This window comes from Mus pahari, chromosome 2, assembly GCF_900095145.1.
Source record: "Mus pahari chromosome 2, PAHARI_EIJ_v1.1, whole genome shotgun sequence".
In the NCBI taxonomy this organism is placed as follows: domain Eukaryota; kingdom Metazoa; phylum Chordata; class Mammalia; order Rodentia; family Muridae; genus Mus; species Mus pahari.
Window position 1 is genome coordinate 135,225,161 of NC_034591.1, and position 18,370 is coordinate 135,243,530.

General features: G+C 37.8%; 1 protein-coding gene across 12 annotated transcripts in view; it reads right to left on the reverse strand.

The window, feature by feature from the left end:
- Positions 1 to 18,370, reverse strand: part of Erc1 (ELKS/RAB6-interacting/CAST family member 1) — a 295,346-nt gene that overhangs the window by 123,281 nt on the left and 153,695 nt on the right. For all 12 annotated transcript variants that reach the window (XR_003843179.1, XR_003843178.1, XM_029534691.1 and 9 more), the window contains one exon: positions 5,133 to 5,293. Coding sequence is in view for 10 of the 12 variants with exons in the window: in XM_029534691.1 (XP_029390551.1) it covers positions 5,133 to 5,293 (161 nt within the window). In the remaining 2 variants the exon portion in view is untranslated. The remainder of the gene's footprint in view (positions 1 to 5,132; positions 5,294 to 18,370) is intronic.

An 18,370-nucleotide genomic window follows, 5' to 3' on the forward strand; every position in this document is an offset into this window, starting at 1 on the left:
TGGTCCCCTCTCTGCCTCTCTTCCTCAAAGCCCCCAAGTAAAGTCTATTCTATACAAGAATAGAAAGAAAGAAAGAAAGAAAGAAAGAAAGAAAGAAAGAAAGAAAGAAAGAAAGAAAGAAAGAAAGAAAGAAAGAAAAAGAAAGGAAGCAAGCAACAAAGAAAGCCACTATTCCAAAGAGTTTAACATTGCCTGTCATTTAGTTTAAGGTGGTATAGGCACTTGGGTGGAAAGCACACTGGTATTTAATGCTTACTGTTGAAAACAAACTCACAAATGCACAGTGTACTTTAAGTGCTGCCATATAACAATACTAAGGTGGAGGGAAGCCCAAGAGTCTTAAATATGACAGTGGTGACGCTCTATCTTTGTACTATTCACCTGTGTGCTGACAGCATTCATACAGTCCTAATAATTTATTAAGCTCTTATTTAATATGCAGTGACTAGATCATACCATTCTCAGAATGTCTTACAATTAACTTTAAAATTTTACATTATAAATCTAAATGGTAAGTTAAAAAAAACAAAAAACCTTTCTTAGGTGAGGTTGTAGAAGATTGAGGAAAACAAACCTTGGCCATTAAATCCAGACCCAAAGGTTGAATCAGCAAGGAGAAAGAAACAGTGGCCCAGGATAGAGATGGCAACCAGTTGACTGATGGAGGACGTGCTGCTCTAGATTCCCAGGTAACTACAGAGTTCTTTTTTTGTTCCATTCCCTGAACAAATCAATTCTTAGAACTGTTAAATTAATAGCCTGATAAACATATCTATCAAGAATGAGAAGGGGCTGGAGAGAGAGTTTAGCAGTTAAAAGTATTTGCTGTTCTTCCAGAGGATCTGAGTTTGGTTCCCAACACCCCTATGAGGGAGCTTACAAACACCTCTAACTCCAGATCCCAAGAATCTGAAACTCTGGTTTCTTCAGGCACCTGTCCACATGTGACACATACTCACTCATATCACAAGAAAAATAAAAATTAAATCTTGTTTAAAAGGAATGAAAGTGTTTTCTAAGCTTTGTTTTGACTATTAAGGAAAAGGGACTGCTAACTAAACTCAGAGGAGAGATTGAATCAGCCTCTCCGAATTTTCATTTTAACTTGACTTAAAATTAAAATTACTATAGTATATTTTGTCCAGTCTCCTTCCAATCTTTTTTCTTTCTTAAAGGAAAGAGTCTAATATTAAAGGGTAATAAAAAAATAATAGTTAAAAAAAACAGCATAAAAAGGGAAAGAAGACCACTGTGGGATTTGCAAATAAAAAATGTTCCTTCTCCTTAGGTTGGTTAACCAGCTCAAACATTCCTAATGAAGCACTGGCAGCCCCCCAAGAGTACCCTTTTACATCGCCCCAGACTCATGGCTGCCACTTATCTGTAACAGATGCCCCAAAGTTCTAACTACATGCTAGAGATGGAAAAGAACTAGTCAGTCATTTTTCTTGGTCTGATGAGGACAGGATTGTTCCAGAAAACTGGACAATTGTAGTGTGTTACTGAAGAATTTATGTGTAAATGGGCCATGCTGTCTTCTGGTGAAAAATGACTTCTTTCTGGGTGCAGAGCGATGTGCAAGCATGGCTAGGTCTGCATGCCATTTCACATGGCAATCCCCTCCATTTCTTTGACACTTCATACTCTCTAGTTACACAGAAAAGCTTTTTGGTTTGCTTAATTATTAAGAATTTAATTTAATGGGCTTAAAGGATCTTGTTTTCCCTATGAATCATCACTAGGAAAAACTAAAAAAAAAGTTTACTATTAAGTGCTTACTGTACAAGATGCTGTTTTCAATTCTATGTAAGCAATCCATTGATCATTTCTTAGGAAAGATCATCATTTTTAAAATGAGAATGTTTCTGTGCGAAGAGACTGAATAACATGCTGAAGCCACAGAGCTGGTGAGCGCATGAGCTGGTGGGCTCTATTCCTGCTGGGATATGCTCTTCTGCGCCACTGAGTCCAGACACACATCATCAGCCTCATGTAAATTAATAATCACAGAGTACATCCTGAGCAAAGGCTTACAAACAAGAGACACTACCGTCAGGATAATTAGAACTGACCCAGCATATGGAGAATAGGAGTCCAAAATAGAATGAAGACTGACTATGTGAAGGCTAATCTTGGTCAACCTGACTACACCTACAGTCACTAAAACCCAAGCAGCTGAGCGCACCTTAAGTTTGGATCCTTTTAGGTTGGAAGACACCACACTCTCCACTCCACCATTTAAACCATTTGAGGCAGAAAGTAGGAAGACCCACCGTAAATCTGGGCCCCAACTTCTAGTGGCAGCCTATATAAAAGGACACAAACAGGAAGCTTTTGCCTTTTGACTGCCCTCACACTCCTTTTCACTAGCAGCTCTTTTTTCCTGTTGCTGAGGCATCCTTCAGTGGATTAGAACCTAATTCTTTGGGGTTCCAATGTATACTGCGGTGAGCTGAAGCATACAGCCTTGGGAACTGAACAGCTATAGAATTCTTGGACTTTCTGCTATGAAATAAGTGCTGTTGGACGAGCAGGACTACAGCCTGCAAGCCACTCTAAAAAATACACTATTAACAGTTCTCTCCCTCTGAGAACACTGACTAATATACTTTTGGTTAGCTAGTGAAAATGAACTGAAAGTTTACTAGAATCAGAATCCTTAGCATGTCATTTATAGTGTTTTGTATATAGTTCAACTTAGATTAAATGCACAGTTTTTAATAGAGGATTTCTAAATCAAAGTATTGTTGTACTAAACTTAAGAAGAAAAGCACATTAAAAATGCTTAGGTGTTTCACATTATGCTGCAGATGAAATACTAACTGGTGTTTTGGGCCATTGGGAGAAACATACCACCTAATCTACAGGGTCGTGAGGAGAGAGGCCTGGTACCACCTCTTTTCCTATAGATGATCTGGAGAGTGGTTAGGCATATAACAACCAGATGTTTATTAGAAGGAGAGTAATAGACAAGCACCTTACACAGTATGAAGACAGAGATAGTAGGGGAAATTTAAAAGTAACTTAAAGCCTGAAAACTCTTAAAGTTTTTAAGTTGGTAGAAAGTATATGACAAAGCTTGTGAAATATCTGAGTTAACTCCATCATGGAGTGGGTTCCGTGGTTGAGAGTACTGGTTGCACTTTGAGGGGACCAACGTTTGATTCTCAGTACCCACATGTAACCCCAGTTACAAAATGCCCTCTCTGGCCTTTATAGGCTCAAGGTAGACTTGTGCTGCATGTGTAAGTAAACACTCATAGAATAAAAACATAAGTAAAATACCATGATGCCAGTTATACAGTATGAGTGACTAAAAGAGTACAGAGATGAGTCGTCCCTAAACAGCAGGTGGTTAGTGTTTTAGTTCAAGTTTTTTAAAATTTCTATTCTGCTGGCACACACCTCTATATTCTATACTCTGCTAATCATGCGTGAGTCAAGATCTTATTAATAAGTTTTGCTAATCATGGTATTTATTTTCCTGGAATAGGGCAGCAAGGAATTTTTATAATGAACTTTGGTACTGCGTTAATACAAAACAAACACACTCAATTACCTTTGAATTTCAGCATTTTAAAAAAACATTGTTTCACGCAGTATCAATAATAAAAGGAAATTCCAGTAGCAAACAAACTTCTATTTTTCTGGAAGTTAACATCTGGAGTGGGAAAGCTCTGATAAGAAAAGGGATCAACTGTATTTAGGAACTACAAAACAAAACTCATCCAGTGTTACATTCACAGAACCTGGCAAGACCCTTAGCAATTGCATTTATCCAGGTATTCACCATGTATCCACAGTTCAAAGCAACATTAATAGGTTAAAGTACTATGTGGCGGAAATATGATTATTTTCGCTAGAAAGACTGTGTATTTAAGTAAAGAAGATGGCAGTCGAGGCATGACTAGAGAAAGCACAGGAGTGTTAGAGAGGGTAGGCCAGTGAGTAAGATGACAGAGGTACGAAGCCACGTTACAGAGAACAAAGAACATTTCTCAGACAACAGAGAAGACATCACAGTACAGACAACTTCACATGACACTGGGACTAACCCACCAGAAACTGGGTTTGGCAGAGCAGGAAAGTGTTTTAGATGTGCGTGATGGCTGTTAATTGTAAATGAAACAGTACTACTACTGAAACTTTAAGAGACATGGAAACATACTTGTTTTTAACAAAAGGTCACAGAAGACCTATTTGTGTTTAATAGCAGATACAGATTTTAATCTCAGAAACATCACAATAGGAACCAAGAAGAAAAAGAACATAGCAATGCTTGTCTGAAAGTAACAATTTTGTAAAAATTAAGTGTCTGGTGTGGCAAAACATTAATTAGCAAATCAATGGGTAAGTATACAGAAATTCACTCTGTTATTACTGCTATGTACATTTGTAAATGTACATGGCTTAAATTTTTTCCTTAATTAAAAATATTACATTTTCTGTGTCTGTATGTGTGCTAAAGCGCATGTGTGAAAAGTAAATAGACAACATTGTGACACTGGTCTTCTCCTACACTCCCATGGGTTCTGAGGACAGAACTCAGGTCCTCAGGCTTCACAGAGTTCCTTTATGTGCTATGCCACTTTGCTGGTCCTAGAGTAAGAACTTTGTTAATGTGTCTAAGACACAAGGTGATAGGAAGACATGAGAAGCAATACACTCTTCTCCAGTCCACCTGACTTCTGCAGATGAATTTAAACATTTTAAGGAGTAATCCAAAGATGCACATGTTAGCACACTGTAAAATTAAGTACAGGGCTGGCGAGATGGCTCAGTGGTTAAGAGCACTGACTGCTCTTCTGAAGGTCCTGAGTTCAAATCCCAGCAACCACATGGTGATTCACAACCACCCAAAATGAGATCTGATGCCCTCTTCTGGCGCGTCTGAAGATTGCTACAGTGTACTTATGTATAATAATAATAAAAAAATTAAGTACAAAAGAGGTAAAAAAAAATTAATCTGCTCTGAGCAGGATTTGTGCCACGTTTGAGAAAATTCGTTCTAGGAAGTAGGAGAAACAAGTTGACATTGTAAGTCAGCTACACGTGCTAGGATGATAAACAAAGACAGAAGAGCACACTCATCTCAAATAAATGGAGCCAACAAACAGATGTGTGAGACTTACTTCATCTCCAGAACTTCCTCTAAGTGTTTCCTTCTCTCTGCCCGGAGGTTGGTTAGGTGCGTCTCCTTCTCAGCCAGAGACTGCTGGGTGGAGGACAACTTAGCTTTCATGGACTCCAGTTCCTGCTTCACCTTCTCCATAGCCATCAACAGCTCTTCCACCTATGACAGACACACAGAAAGGGAAAAAGTAAAATACCATGATCAATTGCAGAGAGCGCTGCTTGGCCACGGCAACTCCTGAGCTGTTAAACTGTAAGGCACACATGGTCATTTTGAAATTTCCAAACTCTTTCTGATCATGGATATATATCAAGAATAAACAGGGTGTAGATTTACCTCTGTGGTATAGAGTTTATCTATGACTGTAAGTTTAGTACCTAGCAAACAACAGTAAAACCACATACACCTACCCCACACCCCCAAATAAATAAATAAATAAATAAATAAATAAATAAATAAATGTAATAAGAAAAGTTTAAAGGGGGCGGGGCGGAGGAGGAGATAGGCGTAGCAAAGTGGCTCAGTTAGTAAAGTGCTTGCTTCATAAGCCTAATGATGAAGTATGGCCTGAATTCAATCCTTTGAATCAAAAACAAACAAACAAAAAAGGGGAGAAATAACTCCACAAAGTCCATGACTTTTGCTGTCTCCTGACCTGCACGGGAAGCATGTGTGCACCACTACAGCACACATACACCGGCCCCACACACAACAAACAAATGAAATATAAATCAAAAAATAATAACAACTATTTATAGGGGGATCTTAGGAAAGAACAGACAAACCTGAGTAACAGAAGCAGCATAGACAGAGAGCCGTGATTATACATCTGGATTAAGTTCTATTGCTTACACCATTAAAGAGTTCTTTAAAAAAAACAAAAACAAAAAACAACAACAACAAAAAAAACCCTAAAACTATATGATCAGATAAAAGAGAAAAGAGGCACTATACTTTAAAAAGCTCTTGGCAAGGGGAAGCCTTGACAGAAAAAGATCTGGAACAAACAAAACACATGGGCAAGGGAACAAAACTACAGAATGCGAAAGACAAAGAGAAATAAAGAGAGGAAGGTCTATACGTCAGAAGCCATTTTCACTTATTCTGATTATTTGACAAATTCGAATTACTTAAATAAAAAAGTTTAATTAAAAAGTGAAAACTATAGCAATGAAAGCATATTACCAAGATGTGATCTCACAGGTAAGTGTGGAGCACTGACTGCTGAAGTTTGTATTACACTACTCCTCATCTTGTTAATGACTGTTCTTTTCAGAAGTGGATGAGGATAGGCAGAGAGGGACTCATTCAGTCATTCCTACATGAACCAATTTTTGTGCTAAAACTGAGAGCAGTTTGGAGACAGAGCTACAGTAAGCATACCAGAGCTGTTCACAGGCTTCTTCCAGTAAGAGCCTCACACACCAGGTACTAAATACCAAGAAAAGCATCTGTGCACGCGCACGCGCGCGCGCGCGCGCGCGCACGCGCGCACACACACACACACATACACACACACACACATCTTTTCCTAAGAGCTCAAGCTGACCCTTGCCCTAATGGGGTCCTCACACTGTTGGGTAGATCTCCCTGGAACACGTTTGCAAATTTTACAGGGATATATATTAACCTCAAATTTCTGGAAACCACCAATAGAGTTAATTCTATTCATTTAATTCATGCAAAACTTTTCTAAAACGGAGTAACTATGTTAGGTGGAGATTCTTATGTTAAGCACAAAATCACTGGTGGCCACGTCCCATGTGCAGGTGTTCTAACACATAAGAGCAGGGACGAGTCACCAGCATGTACTGCCGTATCTAGACAGATTCAAAAGTCTTTCTAGCATCCTCTGTTGCAGCATCCCTAGAAATCAACTGGATCAGTTTCTTACCTGCCCTAAAGAGCTTACATCCACATAAGCAAGCATGTAGAAAGCGTCAAGTCTGCCTCTCCTACACAAAATGGCTACATATACCCCTTTGCAGCTAAACACATTTTGGTAAGTCTTTTACAGAACTGCAAAATACAGAAAGATACATAATAAATATACACCTTGAAAAATGTGATCCAAGTCAATATACCTTGTTAGCATGTAGATTAATAAACAGAATATAGTCAGCAACTCAGAAATTGCTTCTATATCACTGTACAGATGAAAAGTATTCTACCATTCTGTTTTTCCACACTTGACTATCTCAACTGTTCTGACTTTGCAAATGAGATTATACAGCATACAATTATCTGGATTTCTCACTGAGATCCATCCTTACTGAGCATGTATACTTTTGTAATATAAGTATAATTCTATAATTACATAATTATAATTCAAAATTGCATATTCTACTTTGAGAAAACACTTATTTTATGATGCTTTAAAAAATATTCAAATTGAGTGGAGCTTAATAAACATGTTATTTCTTCTGTTTGGAACATTTTGTGCCCCTTGTATGATTCTGTCTACATCAAAGTCCTAGAATACTGGATGAACACTATCTCTATAAACTCTTGATTATTCATGTATAGATTTATAAAACACATGCTTCAATAGTCCAAATTAAATTTTATAAGTATATGTATCTAATTTACTTTATGGCACAAAAAAATTAAGTTCATGTTTAAAAAAAAATCCCGATATACTTTTAGACAAGATAAGGAGTAACTACATAGAATCGGAAAAATAAGTGCCTCACTGCATACATTAATTTCAAATTTCAGAAACAAGCAATGTAAAATATTTTGTGTTTATAAAAATCCAAGTGCCTATGTCAATTTTCCAGAATTAACAGCAAAACAGGTATTTATCACTCACCCATGGATCTGCTTCTTGCAGTTTCAGTTACCTATAGTCTAAAAACAGCCAATGGAAAATTCCAAAAATAAACAATTTCTAACATTTTAATTATACATCAGTCTAAGGAGTATGAGGAAATCTGCTCCTCTATCATGAATTACCATGAATTACTGCTTGTCAATTATTTGTGTGTCCTGTCTGCCTGCAGATCCTTCAGTAGCGACTTCAGGGATGGAAGCCTGACTTGCTCTTATAGTGCTTGTGCTCAAATAATGTTTGTTTTTCTTCATAACGGCCCTAACATGCAAAGTGATGGGCTCTCTTTAAATAAAAAGGTATAATAAGATGTGCTAAGAAAGAGTTATCTACATAACTTCTAATGCAGTATGTCATTCTAATGAGTTTATTATTGTTATTCTCTTACTGTGCCTAATTCATACATTAAATTTTACTATATATATCTAGTATGGTTTGCAGTTTCAGGCATCCATTGGAGACAAGTTAAGAAAGAATCCCCCACATGTAGGAGAAAACTATCATACCTACCCCTGAAGAGCTTAAGTGGAGTTATTTCATTGTATCCCCTACATCCCTGAAAAGTAATCCACATTCTTAATCTGTATTATTTCTTTCCTGCCTGCTTCCTTTTTCTGAGACAGTTTGACGGTGGCCTGAAAAAAAAAATCACAACTAAGACTGTGCTTGAACTCCTAATCTTCCTGCCTCTACCACCCATGGGCTGGTGTTATAGAACAGTAGCATCATGCCCACTACATCCTTTTCTTTCTTTCTTTACTTTCCTTTCCTTTTTCCCTTTCCCCTTTCCTTTCCTTTTTCCTTTCCTTTCTTTTTTCCTTTTTCCTTTTATTTTTCCTTTCCTTTCCTTTTCCCTTCCTTTTCTTTTTCCTTTCCTTTCCTTTTTCCTTTTCTTTTTCCTTTCCTTTTTCCTTTCCCTTTTTCCTCTTTTTCCTTTTCTTTTTCCTTTCCTTTCTCCTTTTCTTTTTCCTTTCCTTTTTCCTTTCTTTTTTCCTTTTCTTTCCCCTTCCTTTTCTTTTTCCTTTCCTTTTCTTTTTCCTTTCCTTTTTCTTTTTCTTTCCTTTTTCCTTTCCTTTCCTTTTTCGTTTCCTTTCCTTTTTTTCCTTTTCTTTTTCCTTTCCTTTCTCCTTTTCTTTTTCCTTTCCTTTCCCCTTTTCCTTTCCCTTTCCCCTTTCCTTTCTTTTCCTTCCTTCCTTCCTTCCTTCCTTCCTTCCTTCCTTCCTTCCTTCCTTCCTTCCCTTTCCTTCCTCTCTCTCTCTTTCCCCCTGTTTCTTTTGGTTTTTTTTTATTGTTGTTTTTTAAATTTATTTATAATTTTCTTTATTTACATTTCAAATGCTATCCCAAAAGTTCCCTATACCCACAACCCCCCCCCCCCGCTGCCCGTGCTCCCCTACCCACTCACTCCCACTACTTGGCCCAGGCCTTCCCCTGTGCTGGGTTATATAAAGTTTACAAGACCAAGGGGCCTCTCTTCCCAATGATGGCCGATTAGGCCATCTTCTGCTACATATGCAGCTAGAGACACGAGCTCAGGGGGTACTGGTTAGTTCATATTGTTGTTCCACCTACAGGGTTGCAGACCCCTTCAGCTCCTTGGGTAATTTTTCTAGCTCCTCCATTGGGGGCCCTGTGTTCCATCCAATAGTTGGCTGTGAGCATCCACTTCTGTGTTTGCCAGGCACTGGCATAGCCTCACAAGAGGCCGCTATATCAGGGTCCCTTCAGCAGAATCTTGCTGGCATGTGCATTAGTATCTGGGTTTGGTGGCTGATGATGGGATGGATTCCCGGATGGGGTAGTCTCTGGATAGTCCATCCTTTCATCTTAGCTCTACATTTTGTCTCTGTACCTATATCCTTTCATGGGTATTTTGTTCCTTATTCTAAGGAGGAATGAAGTATCCACACGATGGTCATCCTTCTTGGTTTTCCTGTGTTTTGCAAGATGTATCTTGGGTATTCTAAGTTTCTGGGCTAATATCCACTTATCAGTGAGTGCATATCTAGTGACTTCTTTTGTGATTGGGTTACCTCACTAAGGATGATATCCTCCAGATACATCCATTTGCCCAAGAATTTCATACATTTGATAAGGTCAAGCTGGTCCTGAATTCATAGATCCACCTCTCTCTGCCTCCTTTTATGACATTTATATCTGTGTGCATGCACATGCACAGACATACAGGCGTGTATACACACATACAGGCGTGTATACACACACACACACCCCTACCATATAGTTTCTGAGGGCTGAACAGTTGTCAGGCTTGACAGTGATCTCTTTTACCTGCTAAGCCATTTTGCCAGCCTACCTACATTTTTTTTAAAAGTGAATGCATTTTAAAGTAAATCACTGTGTATTTTTACAGTTTATAAATGTGAATAATTAGAATCTTCTGGCTTGTTTCATCCATATGCTTTTTATTTTTCTCTTTTTCCAAAAGGGAAACCATGAGTTTATATCCTAAGATCAAGAATGAAATACTGTGCATTACAGCACATGAGCTAGAAGCGGAGACAACCAAGAAGCATGTTGCTGATGTTTAGCATTAACACAATGCTTTTGGGGGAAGGGCTCAGGGTGGAAGAACCTGATTCCAAATTTGGGGTGAGAAATGGACAAATGATCTTTGGTGCTAAAAAGCAAGCAAAATAAGGATTGCTGTAAAAGAACACCCAAGGCCTAAAACCAAGAGACACTTAGGGGAAAGAGGAGAGGGATGGAACAGAGTAAAATTATAGAGAAAAGAGAACTTAGCTGGGAAATCAAATATAAAGACTGAGACATCTCAAAGTTGGTCTTCATCTAAAGAACACAAGGCTAGTGTCTTAGCATATTATTATCAAACAATGTAATCTACCATGTCAGTAGACTATGGTACAGAATAACCATCCCAGCAGATGATTCTATGTTTGTATGCTATATAATAAATATATTGTAATGTGCAATATATTATTAATTATACTATACTATATTATATTATAGATGAATATATAAAGATAGTTTAAAAAAAAAACAGCATGATAATTCCTAACACTTTCAGGGTAAAAAGAACATAAAATCTAATACTAGGACTTCTTCACTTGGCAAAGACTTTTATGATAAAGACTGAATGTTTTCCCTCTAAGACTAGAGAGGCTGCTTTCATCATTCTCCTTAACACTGTAATGGAAATGACTGACAGAAACAAATTAACTTCAGGCTGCTGAGGGAAGGAGACGCAGTCTTCTCTAAGGATGAGTCTCTGATAGGCTTCCAGTCCCAAGCAATGAGGTCAACAAGTATGTACACAGGAGCAAGACTAAATGAACTCATCCAGGTTTTATTTATAAATATATTTATATATAAAGATTTAAATAATAAATAATAAATTTATATAAAAATATATATATTATATACATGTATGTAAAAAACCGTAATAAAGAATAAGAGGTTATAAATTTGTATAGCAAGCTCGAAAGAAAAAAGGGGAAGAGGAAATAGTGTAAATACAGTACTCGTATGAAATTCCCAAAAAGTAAATTTTAAAAAATGAAATCATCTATATGTAGACAGGTAAGATGGCTCAGCAAGTGATGTGAGTTGATGTCCTGAACCCATACACTAGTGGAAAGAGAGAAATATTCCACAGACCCTCTACACATGCAGCTGCATATCCCTCCACCTCATCATCCCCTTCTATGTTTAAATAGTTATGCACATAAGAAAAGAGAACATGAAAGAATTTCTATAGATGTCATAATCATACAAAGGAAAACCTAAGGAATTCACACATGCAAAAATCAGTTAAAATCAATGAACACAGTGAGATTACACACATACAATTATATATCCACATACAGTAATGAAAATTAAATGATTTAATTTAAACAGCATTAAAGAGAATGCACAGCTATGCATTTCATGAAAGAAATGTAAATGCAAAATTATCATGAAAAAGACAGAAAACATTGGTGACTCTTTCTTCTTAACTTCAAGGTCCACTGTAAAGACGATACAGGGTTAGTACGGATAGGATGATGGACAAGTCAACCAAGGGAAGGAAGTACAGTCAGAAATGAGAGCTAACTTTTTTGGTCAATGGATTTGGAGCTCCCCTCCCTTGCCCTTTTTTCCTTTACAAGGCTACTGCTAAGGCAATTCACAGAGGTCAAAGGAAAAGTCATCTACACTTTTAATTTTCCATGTTATGAAAGTTCTGACAATACGATACCCTCGTCCTGTACAACCCGCATCACTTTCTGGATTCACTTGGTAGTTTCCTTACACTGTAATTTAACGTGTTCCTCCATATCCAGATTCCCTGTAAACTTTAAAGCCTAAAGATTTCCATAGACTGGGGTTTTACTTTTTGTTTATTTTTGGACAGTGTCCCATCATGAGACGATCATGTAATTTCTATTGTGTCAAAAGGAGATACCTTACAACTCACGGTTGCAATATAGACTCTCAATTATCTTTTAGGAACTTCTTCCATTATCTTCTTTAAAAAATAACTTCTTTATTTTCTGAGAGAAGCATATGCTACTCTGTGTGTATGGATTCGAGGATACCTGGGGAAGTCAGTCCTTACACGAGTCCCAAGGATCAAACCCAGGTCATCAGACTTGGAAGCAAGTGTCCTTACCACCTTAGCCTTTTTCCAGTCCCATGTATGATTATCTTAATACTAATATGTGAGCATAAAGCCATTTTAATTATTTAAGGACCACCTATGTAGTTTATGTCTTGAAATCCCAAGTCTAATTTACTCCTAACTGCTTGTTTCTGTTATTTCCTTAATTTCACAGAGCTACACACAAATAAGGATTCAAATCACTTATCCCAGCTCAGTGCTCACCTATTACTTTTGTCTCAGCATCTTTTGATACAGTATTGGAACATAATTTATCAAGCACATATTCTAAGATTTATGATTGTGTTCTGTTTAATAAATCCTTACTTTACAAAAAGTCACAGTCTATTTCCTACTTGGCATCCCTGGTAGATTGAATTAGTGGTCCCAATTATCCATTCCTCTACTTCCTAATGCTGCAGCCCTTTAAAATAGTTCCTCATGTTGTGGGGACCCCCAACCATAAAATTTTCATTGCTACTTCATAACTGTTTTTTTTTTTTTTTGCTACTGTTATACATCATAATGTAAATGTCTGATGTTACCCCTGTGAAGGGTTGAGAACTGCTGTTCTATAGGAACTGCATATCGTACCCCCACACTGCTGCCATGATCTCCTGGCATGGAGGAGACCTCGACTTTGGCTAGGCTGTGTTAGCTGCCTTGAGCAATGGATTGTTAGCTGATGTGACACAGGCTGAGACTTCTGGCACTGCCAAATGAACAGTCTTCAAAGTAACTGCTGACCGCAGACCTGTCCTCAAATGAGCCATGTTCCCATTAAGGTTTCTAAGACACCAATATAAATCTCTGGACTTGAAATTTGTGGGAAAGTTTTAATTTTCATTTTTTCAGGTTTTCATTCTCATATTTAACAAGTATTGCCAAGTACTATTTTACTTGGCATTGATTATTTACTCTAAATGTTCAAATTACTGGCAAAGACAAGTATCGTTTTAACTTAACGCTAAGGGACTAGTAGTTAGGAAAATACAAGCATTCTAAATCCCATCAACTGAGTACATCCCTCCTTCCAAGCTCAGCAGAGCCACTGTGGACTCTGTGGCTGCTCTTCTGTAAAAGCAGGGCAGTGTGGGGCCGACCTGCTCGTCCTCCTTGGGCTGCTCCAGACTGTTCCTTTCTTACTGTCAAATTAAAGCCCCAAACACAAGCCTAAGAGGTTTCCAAGTATTACTTTTGAACCCTGCCTATTCTTACTCCTGTATTTTCCCTAGCTTTTCATTAATGAAAGTATGTACTTCAACAACACTCTTCAACTGTTTTCCTAGTGTCTAGTCCACCATATTGAATATGTTCTACTTGAATTCAAAACTTTCACTTCTTGAGTTTCCTGCATTAGTAAAGTACAATGTTCTTAAAGAATGCCCAATTTCCTATGCATTTGAATGTAGGTTAATAAAGTATTTCTGCCTCTGATCATATATATATCCAAGTAAATTTATTTTTTCCTTAGATTTATTTATTTAAATAAAATAAATAACTAAATAAAACTAAAAGAATGTGTATGACTGTTTTGCCTACATGCCTGTATGTGTACCATGTGTGTGCCTGGTGCTTGAAGAGGTCAATGTCAGATCCCCCAGATTTGGAGTTGTGGACAGTTGTGAGCCATCATGTGGGTGTTGGTAACCACACCTGGATCGTTTGCAAAAGCAGCAAATACTCAGGAATTCTGAGCCATCACTCTGGCACCTTCAAATAAGCTGAAATGCATGTAATACACAAAGCAAGGATGGTATCCAGAAACCAGGATTTCCAGCTAATTGCTTTATTTGCTGTCTGCTACAAGTCAGGAAAAAAAAACCCTGAAAGTCAATTTGAATTATCCTGTTTTCTGTTTCCTTTCTGCAACCCAAGAGAACACATTTAGTTAGTGAATCTGGCTATCCAGGACCAATCACTCATCAATGGCTGTTGAAAAATTTGGAGTCATTGTTCCTGAGAAATGCAAGTATGACAACTGAGGAAACGGAGAGATAAATCTTATGCTAAACAATTAAGACATTCTCCATCAATGTAAATGTGCTTTGGGTAACAGAGTCATTTTTAAAAAGCAGAAGTTTTAAGATAAACATTCAAAAATCCCTGCCAGAACTGGAATTCAAGCATATAACCTAACTGTCTACAGTAAAATTAGGAGGAAGCTCAGGTCTGACAGTGTGTGATGCCAACAGGACCAGATGGTTTGTTTAAATCACAAGCTAATAAACTTTTACACAAAACAAAAAGGGAGCAAATTATGACTCAACCACAGACTATTTTCCTTAAGAAAGCAAAGCAATGGGGAACCTTCCAGTCAGCACTGTTTCCCATCATCCTCTGCTCCATAACTAAAAGCAAAGGACACTTTGTAGTTTTCATATTGTTTATACAGAATCATGGTAGGACCTCCTTGGAAGAATAAATCTGCTTGAAAAAGAAGAAAATGGCTAGAAGAGAAGAGGAGTGATAAAAACAAAACTGAAGCAAAAGGCAGCCCTCAATGCCGCCTAAGGGCTGTAGAGGCACAATGAAAAGCAGTCCCATGAAAAGCCTACTAGCTTTCTCAATGGCAACAAAATTATAAGTTAACACTCAACCTGCAACCAGACATGGTAGTGTAGACCTTTAGTCCCAACACTCAGAGACTGAAGCAGGAGAATCTCCATGAGTTTAAGACCCTGTCTTTAAAAAAAATAAATAAATAAAGATTCAACATGTTGTATAATTTAGGAGGAGCTGGAGACAAGAAAGTACAGTTAAAGGCTGATAAACATTTCTGAAATATTTAGAAAAAACAGACAAAATTACAGGCACGCACGCACACACACACACACACACACACACAGTCTGTATCTCTCTCTCTCTCTCTGCCCTCCCCTCCCTCCCTTCTCTGTCTCTGTCTCTCTCCTCCCTCCCTCCCTCCCTACTACTTTAGGTTTCTTATAGTTGTTATTTATGGGGATTTATTTCTTAACAGAGCTTTATGATATGATTTAAACTACAAATTATTTTCCCAATATTACTTCTTGCTAATGCGAGGTGCTTCTTTGACTAACAGGAAAATATTACTTTGTTTAACTGCTCTGAAAGGCCTTGCTACAAATCTTTCATATGTATCAGCTACTATAGCTTCACAAGAATTGTATAAACTAGGTATTATTGCTATCATTATTATAATTTCTATGGAAGAAAAAAAGGTTAGCAGCTAAAGTTCTTTGCCAGAGGAAGCAGAATTGATTGCCCCCTGACTCGGTCTTCCCCCTAGTTAGCTTGCTCTACTAAAATGCATCGGCACTCCCAAGACGTGTTCTACAACAGGCTTCTACAATTAATTATACCTATTGACTTATTCCTGGGCATATTTCCACATCCAACAAAGTATCTTTCTTCCATTATTCTCCTGCCAACAAAATACTTGACTCCTACCACTGCCAGATACCATGCTATGCATCAAAGACTATCTCTATACTGTGCGCTACAATCACCAATTTAAAAACTTAACTGTAAGCCAAGAATATACTATGCAAAAGAGTACAAGATACCATGAAAATATATAGCACAAGGTCCTGGTGTTGTCCCAGGCCCTAAGATGGGGAGAATAAAGCATTATAGTTGTCCCTGTGTACAACAGTAGTACCACAGGAAAACACACCCCAAAGAATTAAATTATCAAAATATCAGAAACTCCAGAACAAGGAAGTAAAGATGCTAGTGTGACAAAGAAAGAATAGACAAAGAAGGATCTTGGGCTGTATTAAGAGATTCCTCTGTCATTTGAAATGTTAATGGAGGAGAAGGAGGTAACAAAGGGATCTAACAGAGGAACAAGGATTTAGAAACTTAAGACAATTATTGGAATGATGGGCAAGAAAGTAGAAGAGAATAGAGACAGAAGGGCAAGACAAATGGGCTAAGATGAAGTAAAAAGAGACTGAACTACCATCAAATGGAAGTGAGAGCTTGGTACATGAGGAACGCAAGGCAAGGAACAATGATGAGAGTGGGTGAAGGTCGAGACAGACTAGATCAAGCTAGATCAAAGCAAGTTTTAGGATGCTTGAGCTTGAAAGAAGACACACACTAGGAGCAAAAGCCAGTGGTCCAGAAACTGAGAAAACAGTTACGGATGATTAGGACATAGATATTCTCACCAGGGCTTCAATGAAGGCCTTCAATGCTACAGCTGAATGTATGAGCCTTTACAAGTCAGGCTTCTTACAAAAATATAAGCTGTGAAGGTCAACAGGAACAGGAAACATGCTGATACAGCTGTGAAGTCCAATGACTTATAAGGCAAACACAGGAGAGATGAAAGGTACGGGAAGATTAAGTCAAGAAAGCACAACCCAATGGGATGATAGCCAATGGGCAGAGCTCACAACAGAGGGCTTATTTCCAGGACAATGTCTGAGACAAACTTCACTAGTTTATATGAAGAGAGTCACTAGTCAGGACATCAAAATAAATTGGAGCCATCAAAGAGATTAATTTTTCATATGTATACTCTCCATCTAAAGGTACATGTAACTTATGGACTTCTATTTGTTTTCTATTCTGTTCACTGAAATTTCTATTGAGGACATTCCGACTGAGTTTTGACATATGCTAATGGTACCTGATACTAGCTCAGCTTATGCTAGGCTCCAGACTATCAGACATACCTATGAAGAACCCAAGTAAGAGTCACAGACAAGAGACCTAAAGAAAACACCTTTTTATAATACAGCTTTGATTCTTGGCAGACTTCTTGACTTTTTATACATTGTGCAGTTCCCCCATTAAATCAATACTGTCATATATCATGACAAAAGAGAACTTAGTAAATGACTTTAAAAGTGAATATGCTCAACTGGGTGAAGAATTTATAAAATGCTTTTGTCATCTCTAAAATACATCAATTGTGTTACAGCAAGGGAACTAGAAGTATGAGTGCAGCTGAGACAGGCTGGCAGGTGGCAGGACAGAACACTTGTTGGCTATACCTTCCCTCTGTGGCCTTCATGGTTCTGGTAACTAATCTTCCGTAACTGAAGACAAACTTTAAAAGAGATAGAAAACGTCCGTGTGAATGAAATGCTTCTTTCAAGAAATCTCAGTTTTCCTGTTTGTAAAATTTTTCAATCAAGTCAGAGGCTTAGGTAGATACACTCTGTAATAATCACTCAGCACTCCCAAGGGAAGCCTGAAAAGGCAAGCGCCACCAATAACACCTGGTACACGTGTCCCCAGCACCTATCACCCTGCTGCCAGGACTTCTGTCGCCAAGGTTGGAGAGAAGCCATAAGAAGAGAAATGTTGAATTGTGGACAATTAGAGTAAAATTAGGCAATATAGCTTCCAAACAAAAACGAAAGGAATCTGAAGTAATACCCTGCAAATTAATGTTTCAGCAGACTGGCTTTTTCTTTGCTTATGTTTGTATGATTAAGTACCTTCTATAGTCTGGTTGCTTCAGCAACATACAGATTTACAATGCTCAAGAAAAACAAAAAAAGATGTAATTTTCTGTACTTTTGGAAGAAAAAAAAATGTTAGAAATAATATAAATACTAGGCCACAATTTCTTTCTCAAATAGCACGAATGAAGAAACAGCAACTATTATTTTTAAATTAAGTATACCCCTCTTCTTTTGGTGAGGGGCACGGTATGGCTTATATGGGAGTCAGGGGACTACACATAGGAGCTTTGGAGTTGATTCTTTCCTTCTAACACATGGAATCTGGGGATTGAACTCAGGTAAACGAATGTGGAAAAATAAATTAGTCATTTCACTTTACCAGAAGT